This window comes from Glycine soja, chromosome 2, assembly GCF_004193775.1.
Source record: "Glycine soja cultivar W05 chromosome 2, ASM419377v2, whole genome shotgun sequence".
Lineage (NCBI taxonomy): Eukaryota > Viridiplantae > Streptophyta > Magnoliopsida > Fabales > Fabaceae > Glycine > Glycine soja.
In genome coordinates this window covers 11,102,959-11,119,742 of record NC_041003.1, presented here as the reverse complement: position 1 = coordinate 11,119,742, position 16,784 = coordinate 11,102,959, and the positions used below count along the sequence as shown (strand labels likewise).

Here is a 16,784-nt window from a genome sequence, read left to right as displayed (position 1 = left end):
ATGAATCTCCTCAAACATTTTTTCATATAAAATAAGAACTTAATTCAAATACCTTGATGTAATGGTTTTTCTTACAACATCAATCAATTATAAATTACTATATTCATATAAAATAAAAGTTATGGATTTTTCGAATAAATATTTTTGACCAGGAAAGGAAAATTAATTCATTAAATATGTCTAAAAATAAAATAAATTTTTAATTATATCCTAACATAATTACACATTCAACTAATTTCACTAATAACTAATTAAATACTTAGTCTAAATTATGATCTTATATTCTCTCTTCCACGCCATTATCAATATTCGCCCATTACTCTAGTATCATCATCAATGAATATGGATCAATAGCAACTTTCAATCTTAATATTTTTCTTCCTTAACAATGAAGTGTTGAGAATAATATAAAAGACATAATTAAAAAATCATTATTAATAAATTAATTGGTGACTTATAAACAGAACCAAATATTCTTTTTAAAATGTGGTCAATATATAGGATCGGAGGGAGTATATGCAAACGTATATCAAAATTAAACTCAAAAAAATTCCCATAAACTTAGAAAAACAAATGGTGTTTTCTGAATGGCAACATAGTGAATCCGCGACAGGACATGAGGTCTCATTTCACCCAACCATGTTCATATAAAAAGAAATATCCTGAGCCAAGAAAGTGAATGTGCTGTTTTGCTCATTCAAATGTTCTTCCTAGTCAAGTCCAAATGGTTTATCTCAGAGGAGTGGATCTGAGAACACAAGGCTGGTTTGCACTGCTATATTATGATCGATTGGTATAAGGTGAATTTACTTTGTGTTCTCAGGTCACCCCTTTGAGCCAACCTGTTGACATATACCAAAACATGAATATATCCTTCTCATCTTTTTTATCACCACATCTTGTTATAATGTTTTCAGATTTCAGGAAATGTTGCAGGCTGGATTTGTGGATAGTATAGAAATCAATGCTGTTATTTTTACACTTCATTTTCTATATTTTTAATTTCCTCTACACCTCTCTTTTATTGGAGAAAAAAGAGAATAGAAAAAAAAAAGTGGATTTCTCTACTTTTCAATCAAAGGGAGTTGTAGGGGAAAAGTTTAGAAAATGGCGTGTAAGAATAACATCATTGTGTAAATATAAGTGGATGCAGTAATTTGCAGTTTCAAGTTGAAGAGAAAATGACAACTAGTGCTTATAACTTTTTTTTATCAGTAAATGTTAGTGTGTTAGTTTTTGTTAGAAAGGTCACTTGAGCCTACAACCTCTCTCCCCTCCCTTCTCCCTTCACCTTTTCCAAGCACTGAGCCAATCTTATATCTCCACTAGTGCTTATAACTTATTAGCATCAGTTTTAGGAATACAAAAGAGGAAGATTCTGTAGTGCGAGACACAAGACATAGCCTTCCTTTTTCTCACTTTTTTTTAAGTTGATGACAATATAATAGAGTTTAACTATGCTATAACTTGGGAAGTTCTTTTTTTCTTTTTTTATACAGGAAAATCAAGGATCCTTGAATGCTAAAGCAAAAATGCAGTTACTAGCTACGAGTTTCCAACAAAGTACATGTTTGAAGTTGCCCTTTTGCTCTTTGTAAAAGCAAAATTGAGGAAGCTAGCAATTAGAGTCTATGGATTCAGGGATATGTTGCATTGCAATTTAGGTAGTTCACATTATGCATGACCTATTAAACATGAGGAATACAAATTTCATAGTTGTCTTCAATTCTGATCTACCAATACTTATTCTTTTTACTATACTATCGATTTTATGTCGCACCTATTCAATTGCACATTAAGAATATATTCTACATTCAACAAGCTAGTGACTTCCCAACACAATTGACCCAATTAAAAATTACAAATAGAATAAGTAAAAGTTTACTACATCAGCACAAAACACGCAACCACTTGCTTCATTTTGTCAACCAAACATCAAAACCAATTTCAGTTTCTCTATGGAAATGGGTTACTTGGGAATTATATTCTCATTTGGCCTTCTCTATACTGCATTGGAGAGCAGAAGAGCGAGGTCCTGGTTATACGGGACAGATCAAACCTCGAGACAAAATCAATTGTGAATTCTTAATCAACAATGTTTAATTAAAACATGTATGGATGAATATTCAATATGTATAGGATCGCACATACCATGAGAAAAAGAAAAATAAAAAAGCAAAGAGTTCCGGCATATTTCCTCCATTCCTATTTATGAAATCCATGATGTTTATTCATTTTTATAAGATTCATCCTATAATATTTCTTGTATTAATTATTTTTAGACTAGAAATATGCTTCATTAAAAAAAAAAAGATAATGTATTGATAAATAGTTAAGAAAAAGGGAAATATTAATGATAAGAATAATTTAAAAAAATTATAAATTTAAGATAAATTTATTGTTATCAATTAAATTAATTAGGTAATTGATTCTTGTAAATAGGGGCAGAGGGAGTTCCGATCCAAAGAGAACAAGATCTGTGGGGGCAGCACAAGCCGAATTGTCATGAAGGGGTGCATTGAAGTCTATGGATTGAACCTTAGGAACCCAAGAAGGATTTAGGAACAAGAGTTTCTCTGTGTGTGCGGCATTTCGTTCAAAATGCCATTTTGCAAAGTGTGGATTGGATATGAGAGAAAGTCATGACTTGCACACGAATTTGAAACTTGGAAGAGACTTCACTGGCAATCTTAATAGAATTTCGATTATTATTTCCTGTGGCAGAAACAGAAACACCATCTTCTGCCTTCTCGTTTCTCCTATGCTGCTGCCACTGTAATTTATGTTCATTAGCTTAGCAGATACCACATCCAATCTATATATTAATCCAGATATTCCGTTTTAAATCTGTTTTAAAGTATCTGTTTTTTTGTTTTTTTATCCTATCCATAATTTATACCCGCTTACCAGAAATTTTTGGTTGAATTCAAACACAACACCTCATTTTTAGATACAACCAATCAAAGTTTACGTGTAAAATAAAAATAAATATGTTTATCAATTGTTAGATTTCTCGTTACATAGTATATTTATAAAATTTCTCGTTAGTATAACCTATGAACAAAATAATTTCTTGTTACAATAAAGGAGAATGATAAAAAAAAAAGGAGAATGATAGATCGATTTTCATTATCTTGTCAGTGAATTATAATAAATCATTAAAGCTAAGATGGATAACCCCTCGCACTTCTGAATGTTGCTCAAGATCTGGATTCTGAGCTATCGACTTGCGTGAAAAAAGTAGCTGAGTATTGCTCCAAATATAATTACGGTATATTGTGAGAGGGTCGTGGATAGAGAGGATTATGATTGTGTATGGAACAAATAAAAGAAACTTCAGATTGGTTGGCAATATAAAAATTCCAATTTGGCAATAACAAGCTACCAATCAAGGTATTTCTATCTGTTGTCAATTTCAATGCATACTCAAAATACTTATATCTTATATTGAATTCAAAAAAAACAATTCCATAAAGATGAAAGTCCTCCAAACAATGAGTAACTACTTCTTGTTGAGGGTGAGAGCATTGAGCTTGAGAATGAATGCAGGCAATTGTTTGAGATTGATGGAAGTGAACATGAACTTGGGCAGTTGGATATAGAATCAATCTTTTCACATATCTGCAAACTCATCAGGCTCCAGAGGATTAGACATCTCATGCATTTTCCTCCTTGTCTTTGCTTTGACTTTCTTTGCGAACTTGCCAGCCTTCTTCCTTTTATCCAAAGTTCGAATCTGTAAGAACCAACAACCAATGATGATATTGTTATTTTCAGTAGAAAACTTGGGAAATTATAAGTATAGATGGAAAATTTATTGGTCTTTACCTGATTTGGGGACACATAGAATGGATTCTCATATAAAGTTGGGCCTCCAAAACTTCCACCAAATATTTTAATTGGGTTCAAGCAGAATCGCGGACCAACCTAAACAAGTAGTTTGCACACAGGTTAAATGAATGTTAGCAATTGATATATCAAAATATAAATCAATAGCCAATAACCAATTTCCAAACCTCGATCATAGACATTTTATCAAGGCCTCCTCTAGGTAATTTGTCTGACTCATTATGAGGAACAGAGATCTGCAAGGGAATAAAGATGTAAGCTTGCTCAGTCAGTAGGCATCAGCAACAAGAAACAGAAAATGAGAATACCATGGCATGGCAAAGTAAGGTTCACAAGTTACCGCTTGTTTAATGTTTATGTACTAGCAGAAAATGACACCATTATCTCAATTAATTAAGACACCCTCAGTACAATATGAAATAAACTAAACTTAAATTCATTTCATTAGCATATGCAAGTTATCAAATGCATGAGCAATTAACCCCTCAACAGTCTACTCTACACCCATCAATAATAGTATAATACATTAGCAGGTGGTGGTGATGTGGAACATAATAATAGCATCCGGTGGTTTACTGGTTTATTTAATCTTTGCCCCCCCAACCCAAATGTGGTTGGATTGGATAAGGGCATATCTATAACCCAGCCAAGTTCAGTTTAATGTTGGTACGGAAGGTTAACACCAGTGGAGTAAAGAACACAGGGGAAATCCCCAAGAAAAGAGGAATGGTGAACACATGGGGCTCGAACATGCCTCACGTTCACAATGAGAAAAACCCTACTTTAGTTATCTGTACAAAGGGGAAGAGAGAGGATTATCTTAATGCAACTAATCTGGAAGATTTGCTGTCCTACATATGAGTAGAACATCCATCCCAGACTCTCACAGTAACCAAAACCAAAATCAAGACTTGATTCAATCATCATCGATTTGGTAAGGCTGATAATAATTAAACGATTACAGTGGATCACTGACAAGAAACAAAAAACGCATTACATATTACAATAAGGATTCAATTTTGATTTATTGCTAGTTCTAGGAGTTAAGCACTACCAGCGAACCATATAGAGCCACTTATTCAAAACAGAAAATCAGCTGAAAGCTTACACTGATTTTTTTTTTAAATAGGCACTGTGATATTAATAATCAATGCCACAGTGGAACATCTTAATTCATTGATAGAATAAAATGTTTTACATTGGTAGTAGATCAAATTTAAACTCTTATAGTGGCCCATTATTGATGGTCTTCAAAGTTATGTTTAAGCATTTTTTTTTCATACTTTGTCTATTTGTTAAGGAACCCAAAAGCCAATCCTTCCAATAGAAACTCCGATTGATTCCTCAGTTTTGTTCACAAGAAAGAAAAAGTATAAATGTTTTGACTCAAACTTCACTTCTGTCATTAAGCTATGGCTCACAAAAAAAAAAAATCAAACTATAATCAAAATGTACACACTTTTTGTTTGTTTAGAAGGTAGGTGGAATGGATGCTAAAAACAACAAATCTCTGGATTTCAACCTCTAAATTAACGCAATAGGTAAATGATGCATATGGATATTCTTTACATCTTGTGCAAATGCCAAATACAAACACAAACCTGGTAATTCCGAAACCATATATGGTCATCAACTATTGAGAAAACAAAAACGTGATCATGGAATGGCTTAGTCCTTCTTAGGTCCTTTGGTGTTTCAAATATCTGAAAGAAAGAAATAGTATATTAGCAATAATCAAAATTGTGTGAAGTTTTACCATTTAATCACCCAGATACAGTACTCGGACAAGAGTATCATATCATAATAGAGAAAATTGTGGATAGGAATATATGCATGGAACAGATCTCTACATTCTACTCAATTTAAACTATGTCAATGGATGAACATAACTGATAAAATTTTCTCCAGTAAGTTAAAAAATTAACAAAATACTCCCTAGGCAGATATATGACAAACATACAGCAAGATCCCAAATACATTAGGAAAGAGCACATTAAAAAATTCTTCATTAGACTAGCAATTCACAGTGTACAACTGCATGAAGCAACAAACTAAGATGAAGTTATTCAACTAACATTACTCTTTTATGTGAAATGGCATACAAGAGTAATCAACATGCTGATTAGATATTTCCTAATCTTTCTTTCAGATGAAACTAGATGTACAATAAAGAAATACTACTTACTAGGAATGAAACCAACCACATACCTGTAACAACATCTCCTTTAGCAGTTTCCAATGTGCATCCTTTTCAAAATTTGCTGAAAATGTCAAAATAGGACGAGAACCTTTTAGTTGATTTCCAGTTAGCTTCAATTCCTCCATTGTGTGCACTGGAAAGCAGAGGAGGAAAAACAGAGATCAGCAAAATGATACCAGAAAAAAGTTGAGAGAGAAACATAAAAAATCATAATTCAGCAGACAGAATCATGAATGTAGTATACAGAGATCAAGACTCTACATCATCATAGCAAGCAAAATAGTATTGTATTGACCTTATGATAATAATCAGATGAGAATATTACCAGCACTAACTAAAAATTTTACAGATGGGCCATTGGGGCATTTTGCTATCCAGAGATAAAGATCTTTTTGCTTCCTGCACTGAAATTCATATATATAAAAGGGGAGGACAAGACAATAATCAGAATGTAACAAGTTGATCAGACCTAAAGTCAATACTAAGAATTTGTGTCAAATATTACTATTACCCAATTGTCAGAGTTCAAATTAAATGAACTGCTTAAATAGTAAATACATGGAAAAGCCAGAATGGTAATGGGGGGAGAACAGGCGCATTATGCTTTAAAATGGATAAAACATGAATGCATAAAATAAAATTTAAAATAAAATATATGTTTAATCCTACCAGAAAAAGAAAGTGATCATACCGATTCGAAATAGAAAGGGGCCAACAATAATTTATGACATCTAAATAAAATCAACAACATTGGTGACCTTTAAAAAAATTCCTTAAACTATAAGCATGCTAATCTATCGAACAAAAACATAACACATCAAACCTCATTTAACATAAGATGGCAATGAAAAGCCTTGTCATATATAGAAGAAAAAAATACCTCAAAAAATAAACAAGAGGAACAATTTTTTAGCTCAACAAGCTCGTTCAGGGTGGCGCCTTTAGTTTCCTTTGATTCAACCTTGTTTTCCTTCTTGCAATGAGGCAAAAGTGACACCACATTCAACATCAAATGTCGGTACCTATAAATTAATGAAAAGAACACTTCACCCATCAACACCACATACAAAAACTAACCCTCAAGACAAGAGATTTTGTCTATTGTTAAATTTTGTAGACCAGGAAAGCATTTTCATTATAATTTTTTTATTTCTAAAATAAAATAAAGTAATTCAGACCCCAAACAAGCACACAAAATCTGTAACTACAAAATATGGGTTATGTATTTGGTTGTACCTGTAATTAATGCGCCTAGAGCAAGTGACCAATACCTTCTCTCTGTTCCTAAATATAGGTGAATTATCCTCAACTTCATTAGTGACTTCATTCTTATCCTTCCACCCCAAAAGGGTCCTAGCTGGTCTCTCTGGAGTGACATCTTCCTTTTGGGGCTGTGCCTCATCATGAGTTGTCTCACTGTGCTTTCTCTTCTTCCCCATTTTTTGCTAGAAAATCTGCCATACCCAAGAACCAAAATCATATAACAAAAATGGTACTGACCCCAAGAACCAAAATCATATAACAAAAATGGTACTGAAATTATATGCATAATAGACTTACCTTTGCGCTTCAGCAGTTTAAGTTTCAACCTCTTCTTCAATTGAATTTTTCTCTGATGATCTACGGGTATCTTTGGTATCCCCTGCTCAACAAATTAAACAATATCAGCTTAAGCAAATCTACCAAATCTGCTATTAGCTTAACATACCAAACATACAATATTCTATTGGTCCATGAAAAAATTTGCAAGATAATCACATTGAAATAAAAAAATAAAATATATACAGCACAATAACAGAAAGAATAACAGCTAAATTGAATCCTACACAGCTCACGAATTCAGAGTTTTAGATTCCTGACAAAAGTGATGGATATGACGGAAACAAATCACCCAAGCAATGAATAACCAAACATCTATTCAGGAGCACATGGATTGAATCCTAAACACACACACAACAGGTGCTTAAATATATTTAAGCAAGAAAACAAATCATTCACACACTGAACATCTATTCAGAAATCAGAATCAAAATATATTTAAGCACATGGATTGAATCCTAAAGAGAAAGTGAAAAGGATTAAATTGACTTCTTTGCATGCATCCTCAGATAACTCAACTCACATTGAAAACAGAACATGAAGTCAAAAGCAAATTGAGAAGTCTAAGCAACAAATCAATTAAAAAAAAAAGGAACTTGAGAAGACCCATGAGAAAGAAAAGTCATGGAACCTTAAGCCCGTGGATCAAAAGCGAAAAATGCAAAATGCCATTAGGAAATAACTTTTTGAACTTTGAACCTAGGAATTTAATTTTATGGGGTCAATGATTCTATCAGTGTATAGGAGACAATAGCATTTAGCGAGAATGGTAAGAACGAAATTACAATACAGTTAGAAAAGTTACAAATTGCAGCGATAGGGAGTGGATGAGAGACAGTAGTGTGAAGCAGAGCAAACAGCGGGAGCCAGAAGCGAGGGAATGTCACTAGGTCGAGTTTAGATTCTTATATTTATACCAGAGGATCTTTTTATAATTCACTTAATTGCAGATTTTATCGTCAAACTTTTGTCAATTTATAAATTTTGAAAGTTTGATAATTATGCATTTACTATTAAAATTCTTTTATATTCTCATTCAATTCCAGTTTATCATTAATATAATTTTAAAATAATTATCATAAAATCAATAAATTTATAATTCATAATAAATTATGATTAAATAAGTATGTATAATCTTTTTTATCATTTTATTGTTGAAGTTTGGATTTGCAAATTTTAGTATCGTATTATTTAATTTTCTCAATATTGCCACTTTCTTGAGTGTTTGTAAAATGTCAAATGAAAAAAAATGCTAAAATTTGAGAAAATTGAATAGTATAATGATAATATATGCAAAAAAAAATGATAAAATTTGTGAAATTTTAATTTAAAAACTAAAATATTTTAATTCTTTAATTATATATATATATATATATATATATATATATATATATATATATATATATATATCATCTATCACGTCATTCTTTTGTGATTAAAATAATTTTTTTATCTTTTTAATTTATTATTTAAATTTAATTTGATTATCTAATTTATAAAATTAATTTAGTTTGGTCTTATTTTTTAAACTAAACTGATGATGCTAAAAAATGTGTTTTTGATAACTTAAAATTATTTAATGATAATTTTAAATTATTACAAAATATAATTTCTTAACAGTTATTATGATTGTTATGTAGGTATATTTTTTATCCTATTTCTTCATATAGATAGATTGATTTTTTTTTTCAAATTGCAATTAATCAATTCCTTGTTTAATTTTTCATTTATCCTGTTTCATTCCCTAAATTGGATTTAAGTTGCTCAAGTAATCAAAAACTAATGATCACCCTATATGTTTCCATTAAGAACTCAAAATACTTTTTCTTCGAATTGAATTTCTTCCTTTTCTTGTTATTAAAAAATGCCTTTCATTCTGAAACTGAAAATTATTCTTCCTTGCGATCAGAACTCTTATGACTTTGAGATTCAAAATCTGAAGATTCCTGCTCATCTTAGAAGATTTCAGTGCTTCTTCCTTTCATTTAATTTCACAAAGAAGTTCTGTCAACAAGAATGTACTTGTATAATGTTATTGATTGCTCCTCTGTTTATCTGACCTCTTACAGTCTTTTATCAAAGTATTAAAAAGTGAATTTGTATAATTCACTATTTCATTTATTTTATTTTTCGTGTCTTCTTATAATTAATGAATTTAAAACTGTATATTAAAGTTTGTTAACAACTTATAGGAGCTAGGAATATGCAGTAAAGTGACAAGGTTTGATACTCAATCCATTCATGGGCACCATTCTATGGCTTCCTTCTGCTAAACGCTTATAATGTAGTTCCTATGCATTAAAAGACGAGTATTATTGATGTATCATTTTATGCATGGTATAACGAATAGAATTTTTAACACACAATGCAATGTGGTAGAGTGAGCTTTAAACTGCTATTTACGACACAACACATATTGTATTGTTTATTTGACACCTTACATTCTTTTAATCAACGCATTAAAACGTGAATTTGTACTATTTGTTCTGTCCTTTTCAGCATCAAAAAGTTGTGGTCTTGCCAATGAGAGAACTCAGTCATGCTGCCTTGAGATTATTTACTTGAACTTGCCAATGAAATTTAAGCAATGTTTTGCCTTCTGTGAATCATTTTCCCGAAGGTGAATAAATAAGTAAATAAATTCTAACATAAGGCAATAAGGCAGCCTATACAAGGCAAAGAGTCCTATGATAGACTGATAGTGGAGGTGCAATGACATAGGTTTCAAGGCTGTTACTAGGATAGTTGCCAAACCAGGTAAGTTTATTAAGGGAGAACATGCTTTCAAGGCTTTTATTTATTGTAATTGAACAATTGAAAAATATTTAGAAAGAAAATATTTAAAATATAAAAAATCACAATAAAATTAATAAAACAAGTATATTATATAACTTGTACATAAACATACATAATAAAATTTAATTGTATATTTAAATTGAATTATTCACTTAATGTGATTATTCTAAATATGAAAATAAATATAAACAATTATCAACAAGTATGATAAATTATACTTGAATTTTTTTTATCCAATTAACGTAACAATTATTGTAACAGTGAATTTTAATTATTTGAGTAGGTTAATTTACGTGGGCCATTTTGGATATAATTGGACGGTGGAGATTGTGGCAAATTTCCCAAAAGGGGTTTATTTTACAAATTATTTCCGTAAATGGGGTTCTTTTCAAACTATTTCTTGTATGGTGTTATTTTTTTACGTAAAAGTCATGCAAATCGCAGAAGGCATTGGCGAGTTCGGACTGGGGGTGACATGTGGCACTGGTCACGCAAGTACCACAAGCGATTTGAGCTCCATGAGACTCGCCAGTTGGACTAGCGAGTTGAGCAGGCTGGGAATTGCCAACTCTACTGGCGAGTTGTGCAGCAGATTGGGAGTGCTTTATAATGCCATTAATTAAGGAGCTTGAGGAATATATACACGGAATATTTTTTAATGAATTATGTTTTTAACCTGTTATTAATTTATCCAGCATCATTAACTAACTAATCTGAATATATAAAATATTAAAAACATATGTTGACAGTGCCATGACATTCCTTTTAATAATCTCTGCCAACAATGTCTACTTTTAAGGACTAAAAACATTTTTTTTTTAAATTACAAGAATTAAAATTATTTTAAATTTTAGGAATTAAAAACATAATTAAATCAAATTCAAAGCATAAATAAGGATAGAGCTAATAATTATTTTTAAATTCTCTGAAAAATAGTTAAAAAATACAATAATGGTTATTAATGAGTATACAAGAGTCAACCAAACACTGTAAAAAAAAAATAAAATGAAGTGAAGTGGCAGGCACCTCTCACTTACGTCCCAACTTTTTTTAATATTAATATTGTAATTATGATCAAAAAGGAAAAAATGACAAAAAAATATTTCTTTAAATTATTCCATAATTATTTTAAAAGGAATTTATTAAAAACCAAATTGCATTTCAAAATGATATGAAAGGTGCAGGTTCTTCTTGTTTGTTCTGATCAAAAGATTCACAATAAAAAAGAGAAGATAATGAGCCACGCCGCATTGTATCTCTGCTGCCAACGAGGGATTCCTGAGACAAAAACGGTAGTGCAAGGACACGCCATATATTAGGATATTATTAATAAAAAATATCCAAAGGTTTTAGCCAGCACAACTCGTCAATAGAGTTGGCAATAATCTGCTCAACTCGCCAGTCCCACTGACGAGTCTCATGGAGCTCAAATCGCTGGTGGTACTGGCGAGACCAATGCCACGTGTACCTTCAGCTCGAACTCGTCAATACTTTCTGCGATTTGTATAGCTTTTACGTAAAAAATGACACCATACAGGAAATAGTTTAGAAAGAACCCCATTTACGGAAATAGTTTGTAAAACAAACCCTTTTGGGAAATTTGCCGGAGATTGTTGCTGTTCTTAAACCCCAATTATTCTAACTAAAATCCTAAAATGCATTAAAATCTCCACGTTATTTTCTGAAGTCTGGTGTGTATTTGCGGCAAGGTTTGGCTCCAACAAGAGAAACGAGCAATCATATGGTATTCGATTTTTAGGGTGGAAGAAAAATCAGAGTGAGAGAAAAAATCGATGGAGATGGAAGTAGACATCGAGAAGAAGCAACAAGACGTGGTGAAAGAGAAAGACTTGTTCAAAGCTGCAGAAGAGGGCGAGGCATCAACGTTCGAAGCACTCTCTTCTGAAATCCTCTCCAAAGCCCTCTCTCTCAGAAACGAAGACGCTCGTTCCCTTCTCCACGTCGCAGCTTCTTCCGGTCACTCCCAGGTACCCTTTTGTCCCTTCTCAAAAGGGTCTCTTTGCTTCTCCTTCAAATGTCGTAAAAATGCGTTCTTTTTACATTTGTTTTTACACCTAGAAATTAGGGTTTCTGGTTAGTGGGATTGTTGTTTTTGATGGTTGTGGATGGGTATGAATGTGTTTAGGTAGTGAAGATAGTGTTGTCTTGTGATGCATCTGCTGGTGTGGTGTTGTGCTGATGAGGAAGGGTGGGCGCCGCTTCACTCTGCAGCCAGCATTGGGAGTGTGGAGATAGTGGAGACTCTATTGAGCAAAGGTAGGCCAATGCACTTTTTTTTTTATTACTGTCTATTATTGTTATTTATGATATCAGTCAGCATCTTCTTTTTTATTTCCGTTCAAATTTGATTGAAGTGTAAACTGGGTGGATAGGTAATTGGTGTCTGATTCCTGAGACTGATATGTTTGATTGATTTGAACTTAATTTCAAGACTTAGTATTAAGAATTATGTTATACAATGGTTTTGAAAAACGGTCTGCAACAGCGATTGTTGGGACCACAATGTCAAGGTTGTCGGGGTCTCTGCAAACACATCACGATTGCAATTGCAGCTGCATCAGCTGCATTTGTTTGCAGTCATCCGCTTGATATTGCAACAAAACCGTAACTGTGACCATGACTACGATTTAAAACCTTAGGAACTTGTATTATTTATGTGTTTATAAATTATAATTAGTTATTTATATTAATTTTTTTCATGGAGTATGTAATGCTGATGCCTGATTTCAAATTCTTATTAAACTTCAATAGAGTTGAGGTATATCTTCCCATTTTTTAGCTGCAATCAGATTATGGATTAGTTTTGGGAAGCTTTTAACTTGGTGTAGCTTGTGATTGAAAAAGGTGATAACCGATAGTTGAGTGCTTTCAAGTGTCAATTGTGGTTTTCTATCAATTTTCATTTTATACACATGTTGATTGAATATGTAGGCTGCTATTGTGTGTTGTCCGTATTTTGTATATTGTGGAATTGCTCTTGAAGATTCACAAGTCTAGTAATGAAATGCAGCTCCAATAATGACATATACCTTTCATGACTATGTTTCGTTTACAATGTAGAAAGATTCATCATCAATTATCTCAAACTGTTCTTGTTCTTCATGTTTGGTAGGAGCTGATGTTAATCTGAAAAATAATGGGGGTCGTGCTGCTCTACACTATGCGGCCAGCAAAGGTTGGGTGAAGATTGCTGAAATGCTCATCTCCCATGATGCCAAGATTAATATAAAGGATAAGGTTGTAGCATGGAAACATTTGATATGTTTGTAACACTGCAGTTTCAATGTACCCCTTTTTTTCAGATCACATTGTTGAAGATAATATGTATAATAATTTAGTGTATGTCTTTTACTATGATCAGGTTGGTTGCACTCCATTGCATCGGGCAGCTAGCACTGGGAAATCTGAGCTGTGTGAACTTTTGATTGAAGAAGGAGCAGAGGTTGATGCTGTTGATAGAGCTGGTCAAACTCCTCTAATGAATGCTGTGATTTGCTATAACAAAGAGGTATGCTTATTTTATGTTTGCACACGCATGCATGTAAGCTATATAAGAGCAAAAGTACACCACACTCAATGTTTTTGTTTGCAAAATTCCTATCTACCTGTGTATTAAAATAGTGAATGTGACTTCTTGATTCATTTGTTTGTTTTCTTATGATCCAATGGCTTAATTAGTTTCTTTACATGCAAATTTTTCAAGAAGGCTGCTATGTTGATTGTTTACAACTGAATCATGCAAGTATATTTTTCTGTACTTGGTTTTCTTTTAACAAATATTTCATCCTACTCATCTCAAATTAAGATTATGCTTGGTCCTTGCTTGTAAGGCCTGGTTGACAAAAATGAAGCATTGAATGCCAGGCTTGAGCTGTTTAATACTAATTGTACTTGACTAGTTCCTAATTGTTCTAGAATATGCATTTAATAAATGGATTACAGGTTTTATGTAAGATGAGCAATAAAGAATGAGGGTTGACACCCAAATATTTGCTAGTCAAGACTCTAGCACACTGCTTACTATTATTTGGTACTTAAAAAGGAACTTCTAGCTAGTAGTTGTAAGATGTTATATAAGGTGGAGAAATTGGATGGAGGCATGGGGAAAGCTTAGATTTACTATTCATCTATGATGCACAAGTCCCCTTAAATTGTTGCCAATTGCGTATCCAGTATAGTACTTATTGGGTACACATGGGTATGCACCCAATATTTTTTCCTTAAATTTTGCAAACAACTATGTTTTGGTACATAATATCACTCAAGTACAAGTCAGGCCATGCCAAACTTCTTTTTCACCCTTTGAAATCTTATGTTCCCTTTAGGTATTTTCACTAACTTGATACACTTTATGGAGTTCTGTTGGAAACTTGAAGTTTGAACATTATGGAAATTTCATTACTTTATTGTTTATATTTTATATTTTCTGGGGAGTATTAAATGACATTTCCAACTTTTGATTGTAGATGCACCGAGGTGCATGGAGGGTTACACTCACTGCAAATTCATGTGCAGAATCTGCAAATGAATGTTTTGGGGTTGGTTTCATTAGTTATTGTATTTAGTATCTATATAGAATAAACTGATGTCAATGATGAGGAGTACACTGAATTTGGAGTTGGCTTCATTAGTTTCTTTTGGCTTCCCTAAGTATCGTCTCACTTGATAGATGACAGAACTAATTTCCCGAGATATGGTCTGATGCTGTAGCAGGGGCAGTTTTTTTTTTTTTTTTCCACGATAAAAATCTATGGATTAAACCCAAGATCACATGTTTAAGGAATCTGAGCCCCTTTCACTTCGATCAACAAATGTTGGTTGCTCCATTAGTAATTTGTTTTTGCAACTATGTAGAGTATGCGGTATCAATGTGAGGAATATGTTTTGATAGTTTTGTTGTTGATGTCTTGTAATTGCGGAACATCTTACACTAATTAATTCAGGGTCATAAATAAATCTCTTTCATGTGTTCTGTTTACAGGTAGCCCTTCTTCTGATAAGACATGGAGCAGATGTGGATGTGGAGGACAAGGAAGGGTACACGGTGCTTGGTCGAGCCACGCATGAGTTTAGACCAATATTAATTGATGCTGCCAAGGCCATGCTTGAGTGATCATACAATTATAAGAAAATGAGAAAATTGTCAGGACAGGAATGTCGAAAGAGAGCAGAATTGTGGTAGTTATTTCGCAATGCCATAATGGTGGTTACGTTCTTGACAAATTATGTTGCTCAGGCAAAAAGTTCATCTATACCCTTATGTTCTTAGTTGTCAAACCAGTTTGTTTTGGGTATTTTTGTGCCAGCTTTAAATTAAATCAGGAAGATTAGAATTTTTGTTTTGATAATCCCCTAAATTAGCAATTCAGATTGTATAAGTCAAAACATTTTAATTCTAGAGATTTTAAGAACTCTCCGTTAGTTGATTTTATAAGAAATGGTTCATTTTACTTTTATTTTCTTCTATCATTTTGCGCTAAAAGAAATTAAAGTGGATGACGTTTTACCAAGTAATGGATTAACGATGGGGAAAATTACTTAGTGGAAAGTTATGGATGAGATGCTAGAGTTGGTAAATTTGAACTATAGTGTAAAATAAGTGATCATTGAGACAAAAAAAAAAAATTGATGGCATTTTTTGTGGTACGTAAAGAACCTTACAATTTCATTCTTGATCAAGCCAACAAATCGTCCTTAATCAACACGAGATTACCCGATGTATCACACCAACGTGTATACGATCCTATTTGTATAATGAACTAAAAAAGGTAGCATAATTGACTACACATAATAGACAAGTATGACTAAAATATCTATAATACTGATAATATCCATAATAGTTAAATGGCTTATTTCCAGTATCAATTCATTAATGGAGTGGGAGTGGGTATTAAGATACTCGTGCAGTAGGTATTTGCTATTTTTTGTTATTATATAATTAAATACTTAAATATATAAAACTATCTAAAATTTGCCCTAAATTTTTATTGTTGAGTTCTTTTACTTATAATTAACATAAGATTTTCATGTCTATTTTTGAATTTTAGCTTTTGAATTATTTCTTAAAAAATGTTAAAATAATTTTAAAAATTTTTGTTAAAGTGTTTTTTTAGCTATTTAAAATTATTTTTTTAGTAAATATTGATAAATATCCACGGATACCCGTGGATAATGATAAAATCCATAGATATCCATTAAAATACTTGCACAAGTATGAAAGTGGACTGAAGATAAAATTTTATCAAACAAATCACATTGGTCTCACTCTATTGTCATTCTTAACAATAGAGCTTTATCACATGTATGAGGGCATACATGG

At 32.2% G+C, this 16,784-nt stretch overlaps 1 protein-coding gene, 1 long non-coding RNA gene and 1 pseudogene across 2 annotated transcripts; 2 read left to right on the top strand and 1 right to left on the bottom strand.

The window, feature by feature from the left end:
- The first annotated feature begins 547 nt into the window (after positions 1–547).
- LOC114387113 lies at positions 548–2,877 on the top strand. The gene is made up of 2 exons (XR_003661233.1): positions 548–1,664; positions 2,443–2,877. It is a non-coding gene; the product is annotated as an uncharacterized LOC114387113 (long non-coding RNA).
- Positions 2,878–3,316: 439 nt separating this feature from the next.
- Positions 3,317–8,560, bottom strand: LOC114387103 (ribosome biogenesis protein BRX1 homolog 1-like). The gene is made up of 10 exons (XM_028347238.1): positions 8,454–8,560; positions 7,610–7,691; positions 7,286–7,503; positions 6,930–7,071; positions 6,375–6,453; positions 6,058–6,182; positions 5,451–5,552; positions 4,017–4,085; positions 3,829–3,927; positions 3,317–3,736 (listed from the first exon to the last, which is right to left on the bottom strand). The coding sequence occupies exons 3-10, from the start codon at positions 7,486–7,488 to the stop codon at positions 3,614–3,616; spliced, it is 942 nt and encodes a 313-aa protein (XP_028203039.1). The 5' UTR covers positions 7,489–7,503; positions 7,610–7,691; positions 8,454–8,560; the 3' UTR covers positions 3,317–3,613.
- Positions 8,561–11,805: 3,245 nt separating this feature from the next.
- Positions 11,806–15,927, top strand: LOC114387097 (annotated as a pseudogene).
- Positions 15,928–16,784: the final 857 nt, after the last annotated feature.